Raw genomic sequence first — 20,034 nt, 5'->3', positions numbered from 1 at the left:
TCATTTGAATTTTTATTATCTTTATGTATTACTTTTACAATAGTAAGCAACTATAGCACAGCAACAGGTGGACACAGCAGGGAATGAAAGGGGGTCCTGCTGTTAAAGATTTAAAAAACAAAAATTAGAAAGAGCTGTTTTGCAGCCAAGGCTCTCACAGTGACTCGATGGCCAAGCAGTAGCAGAGTCACCTAGAACTGGAAAGGAAGAGGACTCCTGAGTCCCATCGAGACCTCCTGAACCCCTAGACCCGCTGATTCCCACATTGGTGAGCCTGTGCCTTCGAAAGCATGCCAGGTGGATGTGGGGCACACTGAGATGTGGGAACCACTGCCAGGGAGGGGGGACGGCAAGCTCAACTCCACCGGCACGCACTAAATACCTGTGTATGTCAGGAAGTGAGAGACAATGTCCTCATCCCATTATCCTGGAGTCTTGAGCAAGTTACAGAGAGCGGCCTAACTTGAGGGAAATTTGCCCTAATCTGACCAGGACCAGTCTGCCTATGTGGATTCTCTTGATCCCTTAAACAGCACAGTGTTCCCCTGCATTCCCACGGCACCCAGCACATTTTTATATACGCTGAACTATGCTTTTCTTCCTAAAGGAGAACCTACGTGGGGTGTGTGTTTACCTCCTCTGCAGGGCAGGACTGAGTCTGTATTTGCAGACTTAAGGTTTGATGAGGGACTGCTGGGAAATGATTATTTCAATCTAGCATCACATGACATCGGGATGGCAGGAGGTTGCCATCGGCTCCTCACTCACATGCTATTCCTTTCATAAGGTGACGTGCAACCAGGGGTCGAAGGAGGCACCCCAAGCCAGGAAGGGCTTGAACTGGAGTCCCCACACTCTGCCTACTGCCTCTAGGAACTTGGAAACTCACTCTGTCCGTTCCTTTGTTACTTCTCCCGCTGAATGAAAGTAGCAGTACCTAATTTACAAGGTTGCAAGAATCATGCAATGGGTGTTGTGCATGAAGCCCTTAAACTAGGCCTGGGCACTGCTGAAGACAGCAGGGCAAGCCCGAGGCCGAATAATGAAGTCGGTCAGGAAAGCATCTCTGATCTCATCCACGGCCCTCTCGGTGCCGGGTGCTAGTTGAGGAACGTAACCAAACAGCTGATCCTCGACCGCCCAGACCTCTCTCTCAGAGTGTTAAGAGTGGGAGTCAGCGGATAATAAATGTGCCGGGCCCTGCCGCACAACACCCAATGCAACCCCCCCACCCCGCCCAAGCCTACACTAGGAGTGTACAAGCAGCCATGAATAACAGCAAATGAATGGGCATGGTGAACACTGATCAAACTGTTGGCAGGGCTTGGCAGGGGCCCAGGCTGTGATTTGCCTACAGTGCCCAAACCATTTGACCTCCGAGTCTCACGCCCTCAGCACTCTGCTTCTATAGCAACTTGACTGGCAGGCCAGCCGTAATCATAGACGACTGGGCAGAGAGACGCAATCCCTCACAGTGTAACGCCATGCGACTCTGAAAGCGCCTATAATAATAACAGCAATGATTAGAACGCTTTGTCAACTGCGTCTTCTGTGCCGGGTCTTAGGTGAACTGTATTTTCACTGAAACTTCCTTGATTCTCACCACAACCTGCCTGCTCAGTGTACCAGGCAGAACTGTCTCATTGCTGATCTGACCGCATCCATCTTGTTCTATCGCTGAGGAGATAAACACCTTGCCCGGGGCCTTCCAGATAACCGGGAGGAAAGGGAACACAGATGGGGCTACACTCTTAACTACTGCCATGCTGCCTCTGCTTGGCAAAGAGGGTGTATGTACCCACCCTTTACCAGAAAGCAAGGCTTCCGTGGAATCACATCTTATTTTGTTTTGGGTTCCCAGTCCCAATATCCAGAACAGTCCTTTCTGCACATAGTAGGTGATTATTTTTTTTTTTGTCAGATAAAAACAGACATGTAGTTTAAATAAAGTCTTCTTGGAAGTAAGTAGTTTAGTGTAATGAAAGGGTCCCAGTCATGGACCTCTGGCCTGTCTCTAACAGGCGGATGGGGAAGATCGGGGTAGGCGTGGAGGGAGGCAGAGAGCCGTTAGCCGTCATATGCCACGTATGTGCCAACCCTTGAGACTGAAGCTTCATATGGAATCAGGCAACGCTTTCTGCTTGTTTCCTATCAGCTTTCTGCTTTCCTGCTCACAGCTACAACTTACCTTCTAGGAACTTGCGGATCATTGAGTCCTTGGTGGGCCGAGAGAGGCTTTCTCTAGAGCCTGGGTTACCTGCACTGGCCTGAAGCATTTCAACATCTGGAAGGAAAAGAGACAGAGTCAATGTGCTGTTTGTTCTTCCACACAGGCGAGGAGACTCGGGTGGATTTGGAAGGTTATCCAAGGTTTACCCTTCTCCCATTCCCCACTTCTCCCTCCTTCTCTCGCTCCCTCCCTTCCTCTCACCCACCCATCCATCCATCCGTCCATCTATCCATCCATCCTTCCTTCCTAGTAAGTGTTGAGCATTAGGGAAAGGGATAAGCACAACACCCAAGCCTTTTCTTGGATCACAGGCCTCCAAAGACAGACACACTCATGTGTGTTTGAAAGACTAGGTTTAATTTTAAAAAAATACACACTGCAGTATTGCTTACTACAGTAAAAAAAAAAGGGGGGGGGACCAAAACAATGGAGAACAGACAGACCATGGTTTGTTCAAATGACAGAAGATTATGTAGCAGTTAAAAAAATAAGAATGTCTTATAGCCACTTCTACCAACAAAATTATAGCTCAAAATATAGCAGGTGATGATGTTAGATGCAGATGATTACAGTACATATAATCGAGTTGGGATTCCCTTCTGTATGCTGTGAATATGTTTTATTACCATTGGTTAATAATGAAGCTGCTTTGGCCTATGGCAGGACAGAATATAGGTAGGCGGGAAAACTAAACTGAATACAGGGAGAAAGAAAGCAGAGCCAGGGAGACACCATGTAGCTGCCAAAGGAGGAAGATGCCAGAACCTTACTGGTAAGTCACAGTCTTGTGGTGATATACAGGTTAATAAAAATGGGTTAATTTAAAATATAAGAGCTCCCATTGGACAGACAGTGTAGTAATTAATAGTTTCTGTGTGATTATTTGGGTCTGGGCAGCTGGGAAATGAAAGTGCAGTCTCTGTCTACATACAATATAGTATGACAAGGCATACATGCAGTACAGTATGACAGCTACACAGACTCTGAAGACCTACAACACAGTGACGCAAACCGCATATAAACTAGGAAATGTACAGCTAACACAGACGTGCTGGGCATGGGGTTGAATTCCTGACAGTGGCTACCTCTGACGAAGGCATGAAGGTGGTCAGACTCCGGAGACCTAACAGAGGATTGCATCCAGGATCACAACACTTAATTTTTTTAAGCCTCATACATACTATTGGAGATTCTGATATACCAAAGGAAAAAATAAGAACTCCAATCCCAGCAGAGCTCTGTGAATTCAGGTTAGCCTGGTCTATGTAATAAGTTCCAGGACAGCCAGAGCTACATAGAGAGACCCTGTCTCAAAACAAACAAATAAACAAAGAATCTAAATCTTCAGAATGACATTTTAGATAATTAATATGTTCTCGTTAAGGAGGCAACATAAAATTTTATTTTTATGTTTGCACAAATATGTATAAATTTTGTATAAACACACACACATACACACACACCCTGTTGTAAGGGGATATAAGCAGTTAAGACTCGGTGGTTTCCTGGGACCTGAGGATATGGAGATAAGCAAGGAGAAATTATCCCCTGATCCCTTGCTATATTTTAAGGCCTTCTTTCACCTATTCAAAAAATAAATGAATGTTTCAACACTGTTTATGTTAACGTATTATCACTCAAATAATAACTATTTCATAAACCAAATCTTATCAGAAAAGACAGTGTCACATTCAAATCGAAAGTTTACAAGCAATCAACAGGTCCTCTTCAAGAGTACTGAGACCAAGAAAGCCTGAAAACCATCCCAAACTGGAAGGGATGGAGAAACAGTCTGTGCCTTGCACATCATAGCTGAGTGCTCATTGCTAAGCGGAGTGCTCACCGCTAAGCTGAGTGCTCACCACTAAGCTGAATGCTCACCGCTAAGCTGAGTGTTCACCGCTAAACTGAGTGCTCACTGCTAAGCTGAGTGTTCACCGCTAAACTGAGTGTTCACCGCTAAGCTGAGTGCTCACCGCTAAGCCGAGTGCTCACTGTTAAGCCGAGTGTTCACTGTTAAGCTGATTGCTCACTGTTAAGCTGAATGCTCACTGTTAAGCCAAGTGTTCACTGTTAATCTGAGTGTTCACGGTTAAGTTGGGTGCTCACTGTTAAGCTGAGTGCTCACCACTAAGCAGAGTGCTCACCACTAAGCTGGAACACCAACTCTCAAATAAAATTCTTTCTGAGGAGAGGAATGAATGAGCAGAGGAGTAACCAGCAGAAAAGCAAGGACTCATGACGCACCAGGAGGCCACTTTCTGTCCCCTCTGCCATCAAGTAAGTTCCTTCGGAGGACAGGCTCATGTGGGTAGAATGATGGAGGTAGGACTAAATGAACAACCCATGAGAATCCAGTTTCCTTTACTTGAACGTCATGTTTTCACTGATCCTGAGGAGTCTGACTTCAGAAGCAGGAAAAGCAGGCTTTGCCAAAGGTCAGCCTTCTTGGCCTCCCTGACAGAGTTGAGCCGGTGGTTACATACAAGGTTGGGTATCAGACCACAATCCACATCCCTGTCTTATTTCCTCTACTTCTTCCCTTGTTTTTGCTTGTATGACATCACACCTACCAGCCTGGTGCCAACAAGTCTTTTATGGTGGCTCTCATCCTGTGGGTCCTGACCCCTTTGGGGGGCTGCATATTGGATATCCTGCATATCAGATATTTACATTATAATTCAGAACAGTAGCAGAATCACAGTTTTAAAGTAGAAGCAAAACAATTTTCTGGTTGGGGGTCACCACAACGTGAGGAACTGACTGTATTAAAGGGTCGCAGCATTAGGAAGGTTGAGAACCTCCTGTCTAGTAGAGCATTTGCACCCACACGATAATCTTGCTAAGCCCAGGTCAGCATCACAGTGGCAAAGAAACATGTCTTAACTCAGCAATCACGGCCTTAGGATGCCAAAACTACAGCAGGCAAGGGTAGGAGCCACCGTGGGGGGCTACCCTATACCCCTAGACTCCAGAAGTGCAGCTTCCGGGGTCCCCACAAAAGGTGCCAGAGTTATTGCCTCCAGAGACTCAGAACACAGGTCCCTCACTAGTATTCGCAGTTAGGTACAGCACCTCCCACATCCAGATCTGCGACCAATCAGGAGTCATTCTCGTCCTAGGTAATGTTGCCTAGAAACACAGTTGACATTTGGCTCTTATCGGGTTACCAGGGTAACAAAGCTAGGAAGTCAAACAAAGGTCAAATTCTCATGCAGAAAAGGAAATGAAAAGTGTTTTTATTAACTTTGGCCATCATTATCCCGGATCCACTCATTTCAATCTATTCAGCTTCCCTTTTCTTGTCTGTAAAACGATGGTAACAGCACGGCTCTCAAAGGTTTGTGGTGAGTGTCACCCGAGAAGCCTGCCAAGAGCCTGGCACAGTGCCCAGCATGTAAGAATGCTCTCTGACTACTATTTTTGTTATTAAATCCTATATCCAGGCTACAGCCCTAAGCAAAGAACAATTCAAAACAGAAGGCTCAATTTACATGTTAAGAATTTCTCAGGGCTTGGGACATAGCTCTCTAGCAAAGAGCCTGCCTAGCATGTGTAAAACTGTGGGTCTGGTCCTCAGAACCACAAAAATGATTCTCACGGCATTAAGGATTGAACTTAAGAAAAAAAAAATTAATTGACACCATGGTTTATATATCTTTATGGTGTATACATAATAATTTGGTTTTTTAAAACTTGTTTTTATTATCTTAGTTGTGAGACTTAGGCTTTAACAGCAGAGCTGTCTCTCCAGTCTATTTCTATTTGTTAAGGCTTATTTTTAAGATTTATTTTTAATTATTATCATATTACTGTTATTACTACTATTGCTACTACTACTCTCTCTCTCTCTCTCTGTGTGTGTGTGTGTGTGTGTGTGTGTGTGTGTGTGTGTGTGTGTGCCATGTATGGTGGGTACCAGAGAGGCCAGAAGAGGGCATCAGATTTCCTGGAACTGGAGTTACAGGTGACTGTGGCTGCTTGACATGGGTACTGAGAACAGAACTCAGGACCTCTGGAAGAACAACAAGAACTACTAACAGCTGAGCCACCTTGCTTCCTATTTAATTGTTCTTGTTTTAGGGTTTCATGTAGCGTGGGCTGGCCTTGAACCTACTATATAGCAGAGTATATCTTTGAATTTCTGGTCCTCCTGCTTTCTCTCCCAAGTGCTGGAATAACACGACCCTCAGACCACACAGTGATAATCTGATATATACACGGTACACATTACAGCGAAAGTCAGGTTAATTAGAAATTCCATCTCTTCAAATAATTATCATTTCTTTGTCTTGAGAATCTCTGAACTTCTTTTAGTTCTTTATAAAATATGTAATAGAGTTTTATAAACTGTAGGCACCTTACTGGACAGAACAGCGGAATTTGTGCCCCTGTAACTGCATTTTTGGTGCCCATTATCTTCTTACTGCTGTTTGTTTCATTTAGTATAATGTCCTTCATTCCCAATCATGTAGACACAAGTGACGAGTTTCTATTTTAAGGGTAAACATGACTCTCCACCGCATACATGTACCGTGCTTTCCTTATCCACTCATGCAACGATGGGCATCTCAGTCGACTCTAGGCCGCAATCATTATCAAAAGAGTTGCAATAAAAATGGGGCATCTCCTCGACAGACTGCTTCACTTCCACGGGAGATGTCAACCCAGAAGTGGGGTGGCCGGATCACGTTTAGCTTAGCCTTCCACACCCCTTTCCATAATGACTGTCCTAACGAATCTATGATTCTGCTTCTCGGAATCCTTGCTAACATATTTTGTCGATGCCTTTTTTTTTTTTTTGCCAACCATAGCCACTCTAGCTGGACTGAAATAGTACCCCATTGTGGTTTTAATTTGCATTTCCCTGGTGAGTCACGGTGAGTATTTTCATACATTTGCCAGAAATTTTCATATTTTTTAAAAGGAAAGTCTATATAGATAAATTTCTTACTAGTTTGGGTTTTTTCTGCTGAGTTGAGTTCATCATATGTTTTGGACACTAATTTTTTATTTTGATACAGGGTCTCTCCATGTACCCCTGGCTGTCCTGGAACTATGTAGACCACTGGGCTGGCCCTGAACTCACAGAGATCCACCTGCCTCTTCCTCCCAAATGCCTGGATTAGACATATCCAACACCATACCTAGACCTATTCTTCAAAGATTTTATTTTTATTTATGTGCATGTGTGCCTTAGGGGGTGCACATGTGTGCAGATACCAGAAGAGGTGATTGAATTCCTTCAGAGCTGGAACCACAGAAGGTTGTGAACTACCTGTGAGTGTTAAGAATCAAACTCGCGTCCCCTGAAGGAGCACAAACGTCTCCTCCCCACCCCCCACCCCCGACCCTAATCTTTTATCAGAATTTCACTCCCGTTCTTCAGGTTTTCTCTTCACTCTTGATTTTCTTTGCTAATTCATACATTCCTCAATTTGATATAATTTTATCTGTTTATCCTTTCCTTCTTTTTTTCTGAGAGGCTTGGAATTGAACCTAGGGCCTCCCTGCCAGTCAAGCACTGTACCACTGAGTACTTCCTACCCCTATTTTTGTCTTTTTTTAAAAGAGTAAGTTTGTTTTAATTCATGTCTTATAACTGCAAAATGAGTGTGAGAATGTGTTTATCACAGTATTTAAGTTTTCACCCATAATCTCAAACATCTCAAAACATGTTCTAAATGTCCTTGTTGAGACACAGTTAAGTATACTTAGAACATGAGTAAAATCTAAACACAACAAATGCCGAACCTTACAATAAAATCACGTGTGGAAATCTAACTTGGCTTGCCAGACATTTTTTTGTTTGTTTGTTTTGGTTTGGTTTTGTTTTTTTGTTTTGTTTTTTAGGCCCCAAAACACCCAAATTCCTTGCTTCCTTTGCCAAAGGCCCACAACCACTTGTATTCTCCAGAACCCCTTCCATAGTATTAGTGGGCAGAGTAATGCCCACTAGGTGGCACTCTGGAGACCATGCTAGCCCCATCCTGTGCATCTAGGACCATAGGTATGGGCATCCTTAGGTACAAAGGCTGAAGGCAGGGGATACGAGGAAGAGTGACCAGTCAACTAGATGGAGCAAGGGTTTAGGAATGAGATGAAGGAAGCACAGAGTCAGGAGAAGGCAGGAAGGCCCTGACAAGGGCAGGAGCCAGGCAAATAGTCTGTACTGAGGGAGAAAGCTAGGCTGGAGAAGGGCAGCAGCTGAAAGCCAGCAAGCAACAGAGCTCAGCAGACTGGCTGCTAGGCACCAAGACAGGCTGGCACTGTGGAATGGCCTCTAGTATCCTGAAGACTTATGTTCAAACCCTGCCTCTGACTCTTACTAGGCTCCATGTTCTTGGGCAGGTCACTTGCAATCTGCAGTCTCCAGTGTCCCACCTGCCAAGTGGGGACAAACCGCAGGGCCGACATCATAGGATGACTGTGTGAGGTGATAAAGACGAGGTTTATGAATGCAGAGAAGCAGTGCAAGACACCAGACTCACAACTATCACAGTTACCCTGAGGCTGCTGAACACACTTCCACTAGCATGACATTGATGCATTGTCCCACCGTTCTGTGGTTCAGAAGCCAAAGTGGATCCTGATGGCCAAAACCAAGGTTTTATGTGAATCGCAATCCTTTATGAAAACTCTAGAGTAGGATTAATTGCCTTTCCTTCCCCAGGGCCCAGGGGTTATCTACGTGCCTTGGCATAGGCCCCCTCCCTCTATCTTCAAAACCAGCAATGCCAGGCAGAAAACCTGGCTGAACCAAGCTCTTCTCAACAGGCCATTCACCTTGTCTGTCCTCTGGTTCCCTCTTTTACTCTTAAGGACATCTGTAGTGTTGGAGGCTGTGGGAGTATACAGCAGGTGACAACTAGTGTTCAGATGTCAACCTAGCAGAGTAAAGATTCTCTGATGGAGAAGAATCACATTCAGGAAAGGCCTGCAGGACCATGGACTCTGGGAACTGTTGCTCCGGTCTGTAATTTCACACGTGCAAAAGCAGCTATGGGGTCTCCCCAATACCTGCATTGTAGTGTATAATCTCATCTCATATGATGAATATATTTAATCTCATGGTTGCATCCCAATCTTAAGGGCACATATATCTGTGGATGATAAGGAAGATGAGTTCTCATTAATCCGTATAATTTTGATATATAGAAAATAAAACTAGGATCCATGGTGACTATAAGACACTTAAAAGCCTGCTCTGTTCCTTTGACTCAGACTAATACAAGAAAACAATTTCTCTCCAGCCTAAAAAAGCTACACAAAATTAGCTCATTTTTACCTCAGAGCAAGTTCAAACTAGACTGAATGTTTCTGTAAATGGATCATAAGTCAAAAACTTTAGAGATATGCACAAGGAAAAAGTCACAGATGTCTAACCAAGGTTATTAACACAAAGCTTCATAAATTACTATGCCAGTTTCTCCAGCTGAACTTGGCTGGTAACACAGGCCAGCAGCCACTCCCTACTAAATTCCTTAGCAATTAATACTCTACACAAACTTCTAATCTTAGTTTATGATATAAAACTCAAGATTCAGCTAACTGACTGTTTATTGTTTAGGTCTCAAAAAACAATCAACTAACCAAGTCAAAAGAAAATTAGTCTTACGTCCAGCTACTACTAGTAAAGTTTCACAATTAGCCAGGGCTGAAAAGGATGGTCTGGCCTTACAAAGTTACAAGGTTCCCTTCTTTTTTGTGTGTTCTGGGATTACAAACAGGATAAGAGAATATAGTTTTGGGTTGGTACATTTTCAATGCCACTGCTTGGGAAGGTGCCAAGCAAATACATGGCCATAGTAAATGGCTTTGCTCCTTATCACTACCCAAAGAATGTGCTTTGAATCAGCAGGGACTTTTTTATTATTATTATTTTCTGGCTCCAGCCTCCTGTAAAATGTATATTTAAGCTATGTGAAAAAAAGAAGCAAAAGAATTGGAACTAAAGAGAATTAGAGCAAGGGAATTAGAATGCAGAGCAATAAAGATCATTTGTAAAGTTATTAGAGAAATCTTTCAGTCTTCACCCCTGAGAAGTCTTCTCTGAGTTACCCTGGGTAGTGGCTTGGGAACTGGACTTTCAGGCCTCTGAGCGTCGTTATAATAAAGTCACACAGAGAAGCCGGGTTCTTACTTCAAGGGCCGCAGGCTAGCAAGCTTAATTCTGCCTATAACCCCGATTCCCCCTGCACAAACTCTGCCGAAGCTTCCCCCCTGCTGCCCATATGGTAATCAGACTTGTGCTAGGAGCTTCGCTGTAGGACCCTGCTGCCGCATACAAGAGCCTTATGATAGGTGCATGCTGTTTAATGCAAATTAGGTCATGTCCAGCCTTTATGTCTCCCTTCACTCTGGAATAAGGCTGTAACATTGAAGCAATCTCCCGGAAGGCTATTTTCGTTGTACCACAGGATAGTCAAGACCCCTCTTGCCACTTCTGCTCATTTTGCCCTTATGTCCTGGTGGCCAACAGACCATGGGAAAGAAAAGGACCACAGCTGGTGCCCAGCGTGGCTTCTGGACCCAGCAGAGTCTGTGAGTACCCCATAGAGTACCAGCACTCTCCTTTTATTTCCGTTGGCGACTTAGCAAGGGTCCAGAGAGGGTTCAGAGACAACTGAAGCCTCTTGGCCAGGGCAACTCTCTGGCATTGACCGAAGGTCTTTCTATCCTCTTTCCAGACCAAGACAGCCTGATCAATTGTGGGCAATATGAAAAAACCTGGTAATGCAGCAACCAGTTAAAGAGTTCTAGGTCTCTTAAACCTGCAGACAGGCTTGTGTTTGCTAGGGCATTTCAATCCCCCGGTGGGAAAATTACCCTGGGAGCACTGGATGTGGCGGCAGCACGACTTCTCTTTTCCTATAATGGAAAAGTCAACATTGTCCCAGGGGGATCTCCAAAACTGTTCTCTTAGAGCCTTACTAACCTCAAGAGGACTTAAAATCCCCCAAAAGAATTCTGGAAAGAGGTGCTTCAATTCATACCCTGGGCCCTGATGTTTGGACCAGGTCGCCTATCTGGCTCATGAAAAAGAAATGCAGAAAGGTTGTCTTTTGTCCCTCCCCTTCCTCCCTGTGATAGCCACAAGCAGGCAATGTCCACAAAGAAAACCCCAAATCCAAGAATGCCCCTTTAAAAGAAAAGGACAGGGAGACAACGGGGAAGGCCCAAATGAGGATACCTCATTGGAAAGAAAGGGATAACAGGAAAAGGGGGAAGACTCCGAGGAGGAGAGCTCTGAAGATTGCCCTGTGAATGATTTAGCCACCCTGGAAAAGGCAATTGACCTAATAAGGCAGAAATTACTCCCCAAGCCGCAATATTCCTCCTACCTTTATCTTCTTTTCCCTGACAAGCCTTCATTGGCCCCAGATGACAAAGACCCAATGTCCACATTCCCCAAAGGTAGAAAAAGTGGCTTTTGATCATTTAGTGGGTTATGAATGATTGTCATCATTTAGGGGGTTGGTTACAAATTGTTACTGGTCATGGTCAGGGAGAAAGCTAAACAAAGGAGATTAGATTCAGGAATCTCTTCTGAAGGGAAAAGGGGATATAATGCAGAAATGATGGGATGAAAGAGTGGACTGTTGAGTCTACTTCTGAACAACCAGTAGTCTCACATATTTTACCTTGGTGTGGGTTTTTATATACTGATAGAAATTTAAGGTTATTTTTGTTATTATGTATATATGTTTATATTCTTGTTTAAGGTATTATACCTATGCAGCTCATTTAAAAATGTAAAGTGCTAGTTGTTGAAAACTATTTAGGATAATAAAGAAATACAGGTTAATAGTAAGCCATCTATAACAACCAAACTTATAGCCATATTATGTATGTTTTCAAGGACATACTGAGATATATTTTAGATAGATAGGTGATCATCAAACACTTCAAATATGTGTAGAATATATGTTTAAAGAACATGACAGTGAGACATATTTTCTCCTGACAGTACCAATCTGTTTCAAAAAGGATGATGGGCATTGGGGATCTCCATATGAAGTTTACTTTCTTTGTGGCAAAAGCTAGCCATTTAGACAAGAAATTGCCCTTGCCTCAACTTCTGATAGTATACTATACAAATTAAACAAACAGGACATACAGAAATAAGACTGCTGAATTTTCCTAAGACAAGATGGGATAGTCCTTCAAAATTTCTGCTTCACAGAAAAGTCTGTCAGATATTCTAGGCCTGTAGGCCAAAGATGGATGTCCCAACATTGCAGCGTAAACTTGGGTAACTGTCCAGGCAGCCAGCTGTTTCTGTCATTTCTCATAGTTTTAAAAGTTGCTTGTTCTACACTTCCTGTTTACTTAGGTAATATTAAATCCTTCTCAGGTCTTTGATGGGGTTGAAGATAGAACGTTATAATTACAGTTTCCCTTAGTCATGATAGAAAGTAAATAGGGGGGCTGGAGAGATGACTCAGAGGTTAAGAGCACTGCCTGGTCTTCCAAAGGTCCTGAGTTCAATTCCCAGCAGCCACATGGTGGCTCACAACCATCTGTAATGGAGTCTGGTGCCCTCTTCTGGCCTGCAGGCATACACACAGACAAAATATTGTATACATAATAAATAAATATTTATTAAAAAAAGAAAGAAAGTAAATAGGTACAAAACTTTGGACTCACCAAGATAAGATAGATATTATTTTCTCTAAATTTGCCAAATACTAATGGCCTGGACATTGTGAATGTATTTCTTACTTGATAAATGTTCTTGTTGTATATAGTTTTGCTGTGTTAGAGTTAAAACTTTTCTTGTTGTCTGTAGCTGGAGCAGTCCAGCACACATACCACCCAACTTGGTCCTGTGGAAAGATCCACTTGACGGGTGTTGGAAGGGGTCCGACCCTTTGTTAACAGTTGGGAGGGGATTTGCTTGTGTCTTCCCACAGGACCAATCCTGCCCTGTTTGGATACTGGTCCACAATGTCCGACATGATCCCTGTAGTCAGAAAGATGGTGCGCCTATCGATCATGGAAGAAAAGAAAAACCGACACAGATGCCCAAGGACTCACAATCAGAGCACCCAGAATGACATCCACGCTCTCATGGCCATGGACCGACAAAGCTGCCCCACCTCCCTTTTCTGTCATCCTTATGACTTGTCCTTACCCTGCAAATACCAATGCTTCAGCTACCCCCACCCTCCCTAATACTATGTTCTGGAGGTTTTATGTGAGGGAAACATATGGGGGGAATCAGATAATAGAAAGAGAATGGTATTGCCCACTAGAGGGATGCCAAAAGCCCATACAGTTTCTGGTATACCCAAATGCCAGCATTAGCACTCTAGATGAGTTTGTCTGCTTCCCTTTCCATCAGACAGACCCATGTCTTAAGGGTGTAGATACTTATGGAGGATGCCACTGCACACTTACTGGCTAGCAGAGGAGTTTACTCGGGGTCATTTTGATCAACAAAAGAGAAAATAAATAAAAATAAATTAATTAAATAAAAGGTCAGGCAGTGGTGGCGCACGCCTTTAATCCCAGCACTCAGGAGGCAGAGGCAGGTGGATCTCTGTGAGTTTGAGGCCAGCTTGGTCTACAAGAGCTAGTTCCAGGACAGGCTTCAAAGCTATAGAGAAAGCCTGTCTCGAAAAACAAGAAAAAAAAATCCATTTTTCTAACTGATAATGACAGTGAGGGTACTGCCACATCCACATTTGTGTGATACACATTTTTGACCTGGGCATGACCACTGTCGGACAGGGGTGACAGTGGGCAAGTACTATCAAGGTGGCCTCCCCTTTTCTAGATACCTGTTGTTGACATTCACATTTCTCAAAGCTCTTACCTGCATCTAAGCCTGTCTTAACACACTATAACATTGTTCTACAGGACAAACAAATGGGAGGAAGAAATAAAGTCAGCAGTGTTCTCAAGAGTGTTCTGGAGCTGATGCATTCAATGCGTCGCTGATTTCCTCCCATCCGCCACACATCCAGATGCCTCTCACTGCTTCTTTGGCACCTCTGGCACCCACCCCTTATTCTCTGTAGTACCTACAGATACCTGGGTGATACCTCAGGAGAGGTGACACCTGCCCAGACCTTCATGACGTTTCCCTCTTGGACCACTCTCCTAAGCCCACCCCAACAGATCACTGGTGCGCTGTCAGTCAAACTGTTACTGGCTTAGGCTGCACACCACTGCCTTCTGTTCTGATTATTCCACAGGTCTGTCTATATGAAGAGGAGGAGACAGCACTGTCGCTAGGAACCAGACAAAGACAGGAGATATTTCTCCCTTTACTGGTAGGAACGGGACTTGCCATCTCCCTCCAATCTGCCGGGGCTGCACCAGCGGCCATTGTCCAGATGCATCATCTGGCCTGAGAAATTAGAGACAAGCTCGATCAGGCCATGACATCCATGACTGGCACCCTTGAATCCCTCCAGCAACAGATAACCTCTCTTGCTGGGGTCGGGCTCCAAAACAGAAGAGCACTGGATCTAATAACTGCAGAACATGGGGGGACCTGCTTGGTCCTGGGGAAAGAATGCTGCTTCTGTGTAAAGGAATCAAATGTTGTCGAAACAAATGTCAATACCCTCCAAAAACTTCACAAAGACCTGCTTTGAGCACTTCACCTGCTCATTAACCCCTTGTCTTCCTGGCTCCAACCCTTTAGCTCCACTGATTATGCTACATTGTATTTTGACGCTGGTCCCCTGCCTTATTCAGTTCTGGCAACAGATCACCACCATTGCTGAAATTGCTTTCCCCCATGTTGCCCATATGGTAACCAGACATCATACTAGGAGCTTCGCAGCAGGACCCTGCAGCCATATATGGAGTCTTATGATAGGATCAGCATGCTGTTTATGAAAATTAGGTGATGCCCAGCCATGGTCCCCAGCCTTTCTATCTCTCCTCACTCTGAAGCTGAGCTGTAACACTGAAGCAATCTCTCAGAAGGCTATTTCTGCCACACACAGGCTGCACAAGGCCTCACTTGCCCCTTCTGCTCCCTTTGCCCTTATGGTCGGGTGGCTCATGGACAGAGGGGAAGGAAGGGACCCACAGTGACCAACCAACACTAGTGTACATTGTTTATAAGACATGATTTGCTGTGCCTACATTAGCAATAAGGCTAGGCAGGTGACAGGTACTATATTTGTAATTGTTAAAGGTACCTAGATGTTTGGCAATCACAAGTGGTAAGACCCCAAGTGTAAATCTGAAAACTTTGTATCCAGAAGCCAGGTGGGCAGACTGAAGTGACCAAAACACAGAGAATTCTTTGGTCAAAGGGACTCTGTTTGCAGACAACGGGGATTTTGTGAAGCACAAGAACAAAAGAGGCCTGCATGCCTGGATGTTCAAGGCTTGTAATTCAGACTCTGAGCACTTAACCTTCACCACCTGCCGGTTAAAAATAAACTGAAATGTTTGGAAAGGAAAAGTGCAAAGTTCTTTCATCTCAGCAGAAGAAAAACAAAAGAAAGCAGCACTGGGTTGCAGTCTCCTTCTGGAAAGGGGGCTGTAGGCTCACAGCACACTGGGTCACAGTCTCCTTCTGGAAGCGCGGCTGTAGGCTCACAACATATGCTATGGAGCCAAGCTTCAAGGATATATTTCTAGAATGTAAGCTTGCACTAAAGATGGCAAAACATTCCAGCAGTCACTTAATCAGGGAACGAATCAAGAGCAGGCACAAATTCCCAAAGAAACCTGTGTGATGCTCCCTTTAGAACAGAACTTTAGTCAAGGTCACTTTGTCCAGGGGACACTCATTCCATCCAGGTTAGACGCTAATGCAAATGCAACATAAAGCCCAGAAAACACCAGCTACCAAAAGACTATTCTAGAACGGCTCTCCAACCCTAAAGGCCAACAAGACCCCACCTCTACCCGCAGCAAGTATCTTTGGGGACCAAACACAGAGTCTCGGAGCAAGAAGCATATGATAAGACCTGAAGATAACCTGAAATCAAGCTGGTCCCATCTGGACCTAGCTAGGATGGAGGGGTTTGACTAGTCCCATCTGTGGCTTTATGCAGGGTGAACAACATAGGCGGAGTTTTCCATCTAGACTGCCTATTAGCTCTGTCCCACCAGCTGCTCTCCAAACAACCACACAGAGACTTGATATTAATTATAAATGCTCAGCTGATAGTTCAGGCTTGTTTTTAGCTAGCTCTTATGACTTAAATGAACACATTTCTATTAACCTATGTGCTGCCCCAAGGCTCATTCACCTCATGTACAGACTTCCCATCTTGCCTCCTCTGTGTCTCATGATGTCTCCTGACTCTGCCCTTCTTCCCAGCATCCTCTGGGTCTGGCTGTCCTGCCTATACTTCCTACCTAGCTTATGGCTATTTAGCTTTTTATTAAACCAATAAGAAGGCACCTCAGCAAAGACACATCTTCCACTGTGTACAAAAAGATTATTCTACAATAGATCAAAGCAGCCCTGTCATATGGGAGCAGATCCATAGAATGTGCTTGTGGTGGGGTCTGTGGCATGTAGACTCTGGAAGGCAGGGATCATGACAATTTACTCATTGGCTGTTTGTCACCTGGCACCAGGTCACTTATACACCGGACAGATTTGATAAGAATTTGTTGAATGGGTGAGTAGGTGAAAAATGCATGAATAAAAAGAAATAAGTATGTGATGTGATTGATGTGATGGAGCCTGGCCTTTGTGAAGGAGTCTAGGCATCGCTGCAGCAGAGAAAAAGGTATGCCGTTTAGGCAGTAGAGCTAGTATAATGTATGTCGACATGAAATAAAAGGCAGCCTGAAGCAGCCAGGGAGTTATGACCCCCTGGAGGTCTCACACTCAGCAGCAACCTGATCGATATCTCACTACATCTGTCAAGACAAAAGACAAAAACCAAGGACACAGCATTAGGATGTGGACAAACTAAACTACATTTGAACTGCCCCAAAGTCCAGGCTCACATCTTATTTTCCAGGCTCTCTACTGGCTGAGCGCCGGGTGCTGGGAATGACACAAAGCAGTAAGTCACTCTTCCTATCAAAGCCAGGGCCTCATAACCAGAGAGACATAATCAATGAGGGCTTGTGGTGATCGGTGTGCAGCGCCCCAAGGGAAACATAGTCTGTAAACTGTGTGGGTCTTAAGGGGAGCAAAGCCGACTGCCGATGGGAGAGAATTTTATCTTATTAACCTTAAAACGTTTGACCCTGTGCTTTCCCCCCAAGCACTAGGAGATCAAGAAGAGGAGAGAGTCCTGACCTGACCCCTAGGTAGTACACATCTGACCTTGTACCCAGAACTAATGTTCCTGTAGTAGTTCCAGGGTCTGCTCCCCAGAATCGTCTCAAACAGGTCAGCAAGGGAAAGACAGAGCTTCTGCAGCTGCAGGAGACTCCTGAGAGAAGACAGTGCTGGTGGAGTGTGAGGCATGTCTCAGAAGCCCACCAATAACTTGGCAGTTTTGTTTAGAGCAAGACCTGCAGGCCTGGGTGCAGGGTCCTTCTCAGTGCCCAGCTGTGTCCCCAGATCAGAAGGAACCTGACTCTTAGAAGTGATGGTAAACTCAAAAACTCATGTAAAAGAAATTACAGACTGGAGATGATTTGCCACAAGATCCCAGTTACTAGGGAGTTGCTCCAGCAAGATAGTTGGGGCCAAACCAGGGGTGCACTGCCATATGCAAACCTTGACTGGGGCAGGTCCCAGAAAGGTCAGGGGTTAAAAGTTATTCTAAGGCAACAGGGGGTTCTCTAGGATTTCATCACCTCCTGTGAGTCTGTGGTTCCTAGCAGTGTAATGTGCTTTACTCCATTCTCTTGTGGGAAAGCTGAGTCTCTGCAATATGTAATAAACAAAGCTATAAGCAGCAGGTTACCCTGGAAACAGACTGGATGAGGGCTTCCAGGCACCAGCTCACCAGGTCTCCAGACCAGAGACTGGGTGAAGCTGAAAACAAGAAAGACTGACTCCCATCAAAGCACCATGAGAACCATAATTCAGCCTCAAAGGCAAGGATAGAGGCACAAGAACCAAGCAAGAGAATTAGGGGGTAGTGAAAACACATAACACAAGGGTGCCTTGATTTTATCCTGTGATGCATCTTGCTTATCCTTAACAAAGGGAGTTCTTACACAGAAAAGGGTGCAAGTTAAGTTGATGGTTTAAGACTCCAGTTAAAAAGAAGAAAAACTGAAGGCCTGTAAACAGAGATGTGAAGTTACCACCTGGTGGCAGCATATCTAAACCGAAGACTCTGTGTGTGTGTGTGTGTGTGTGTGTGTGTGTGTGTGTGTGTGTGTGTGTGAAAGAAGGGAGTGGAACAGAGCCATAATCTCCAGCTCAGACCCCTGGCACTTCCTCCCACCTCCCCTTGATTAAACACTGGAACTGCCCCGTGGTTATTTGGGGTTCCCTTTGGTGGAGAGGTATTCATTCACCCTTTCCCAAACCTAAGCAATTAAAGGGGCAGATTTGTCCCAACCACACTCATGGGCTCTCCAAGGTAACTGGCCTAAAGCCTTGTACTCTGTGGTACCATCCTGGGAGCCAGTGAAATGCCTAAGTAGTGAGTGAATTCCCCAAATATTGCTTTTCAGCATTTAAGATTTACCATTACAAATGACAGTGAAGGTAAGCCCTGGTAAATCCTGCATTTAGACATACAGAAGCTGTTCCTGAGGAGAGTCCACCCCAAGGACAGTAAGTGCACCCCCAGAAGGACAGACGAGGAGGTCCCTTTGCTAGTGTGGTGGGCAGACAGACTTTGCTCTAGGAACCAGAAGACTTGGATTCCTGAACCGGTTTTCCCTTGATAGACTTAAGAATGTTACCAACTCTCAGAGCCTTTGGTTCCCTCCCTATACAGTAGAAACGGTTCTATCCATCACGGCAGAGGATGAGTGGGTGGGACAACAGAGATAAACTGCTGGTCTACAGGTAGGGAGGGTGAATCCACGGCCATCACCATGCTAGTGCTGCCCCAGCATCTGAGATGGATCTGCTTGCCCTCTATCCTGTTTCTTTGGGGACCGAACTGCTCTCTCACCCGGGCAGTCACTGTCGGTAAAATGATTCTTCCCAGGCCCGAGTTGCTGCATCTTGTGAACCAGCAGGGAAGAGATCATTCTCGGGTTAAACTGGACAACAGAGAAAAACAAACCTAATCATGGCCACAGTCCAAAACCTCAGAGATTATATGATCTGGCAAATTAAAACTCTGATCAATTCATTCCCCACCCAAATAGCAGTCACATCTTACACCCTGCCTCCCTCCTGGTAGCCTCCCTGGGTCTGTGACATCCAGAACTTCCTGACCCAAAGGGACTTTACAAGCTGCCATAGCCTTGGCTCATCTGTGAAGAGTCTGCAGGCATACTTCTCCCCAAAGGTGCTAGGAGGGGACTTCACACCACCTCTGGCTCCCAGTCAGCCTGGGCCTCCTACTCAAAGGACTCCTCATGGTGCCTTTTCCATAAGCTCATGCATGGGAAAGCCAGGCTTTCTCCCTTGCAGGTCCGGAAAGGGTAGCTTAGCCCTCCCAGAAATCCCGCTAATCAGGAAGCCAGCCTGTTGGTGGATATTTAACTTGTCTTTCTTGAATCTATTAAGTAGACCCAGAGGGAAAGAGCGCTAAGTCCTGAGCAGATTTCAGAGTGCTTAGCGCTCCATAGTACACGACAGTAACGCCTCAAGAAGTCTCAGGGTGGCCATGCAGCTGTGCCCACCTCCTCCCCACCAGCCTCAGCGCTGAAATCCAATCTCATTTAGATCAGTGACTCTGAATGGTGGCAACCATCCCCTAAAGGCTGCTCTGAAGACCCTTGGC

At 44.9% G+C, this 20,034-nt stretch overlaps 1 protein-coding gene across 1 annotated transcript in view; it reads right to left on the bottom strand.

Moving 5' to 3' along the window:
- Window positions 1-20,034, bottom strand: part of Pik3ap1 (phosphoinositide-3-kinase adaptor protein 1) — a 116,140-nt gene that overhangs the window by 31,337 nt on the left and 64,769 nt on the right. The window contains exon 9 of the mRNA XM_041661832.1: window positions 2,189-2,284. Coding sequence (XP_041517766.1) covers window positions 2,189-2,284 — 96 coding nt within the window. The remainder of the gene's footprint in view (window positions 1-2,188; window positions 2,285-20,034) is intronic.

This window comes from Microtus oregoni, unplaced genomic scaffold (genome assembly GCF_018167655.1).
Source record: "Microtus oregoni isolate MIOR12 unplaced genomic scaffold, Mior012 000012F_ref0000307, whole genome shotgun sequence".
Lineage (NCBI taxonomy): Eukaryota > Metazoa > Chordata > Mammalia > Rodentia > Cricetidae > Microtus > Microtus oregoni.
The sequence above is the reverse complement of the archived record's forward strand: the minus strand, read 5'-3'. Positions and strand labels throughout refer to the sequence as shown.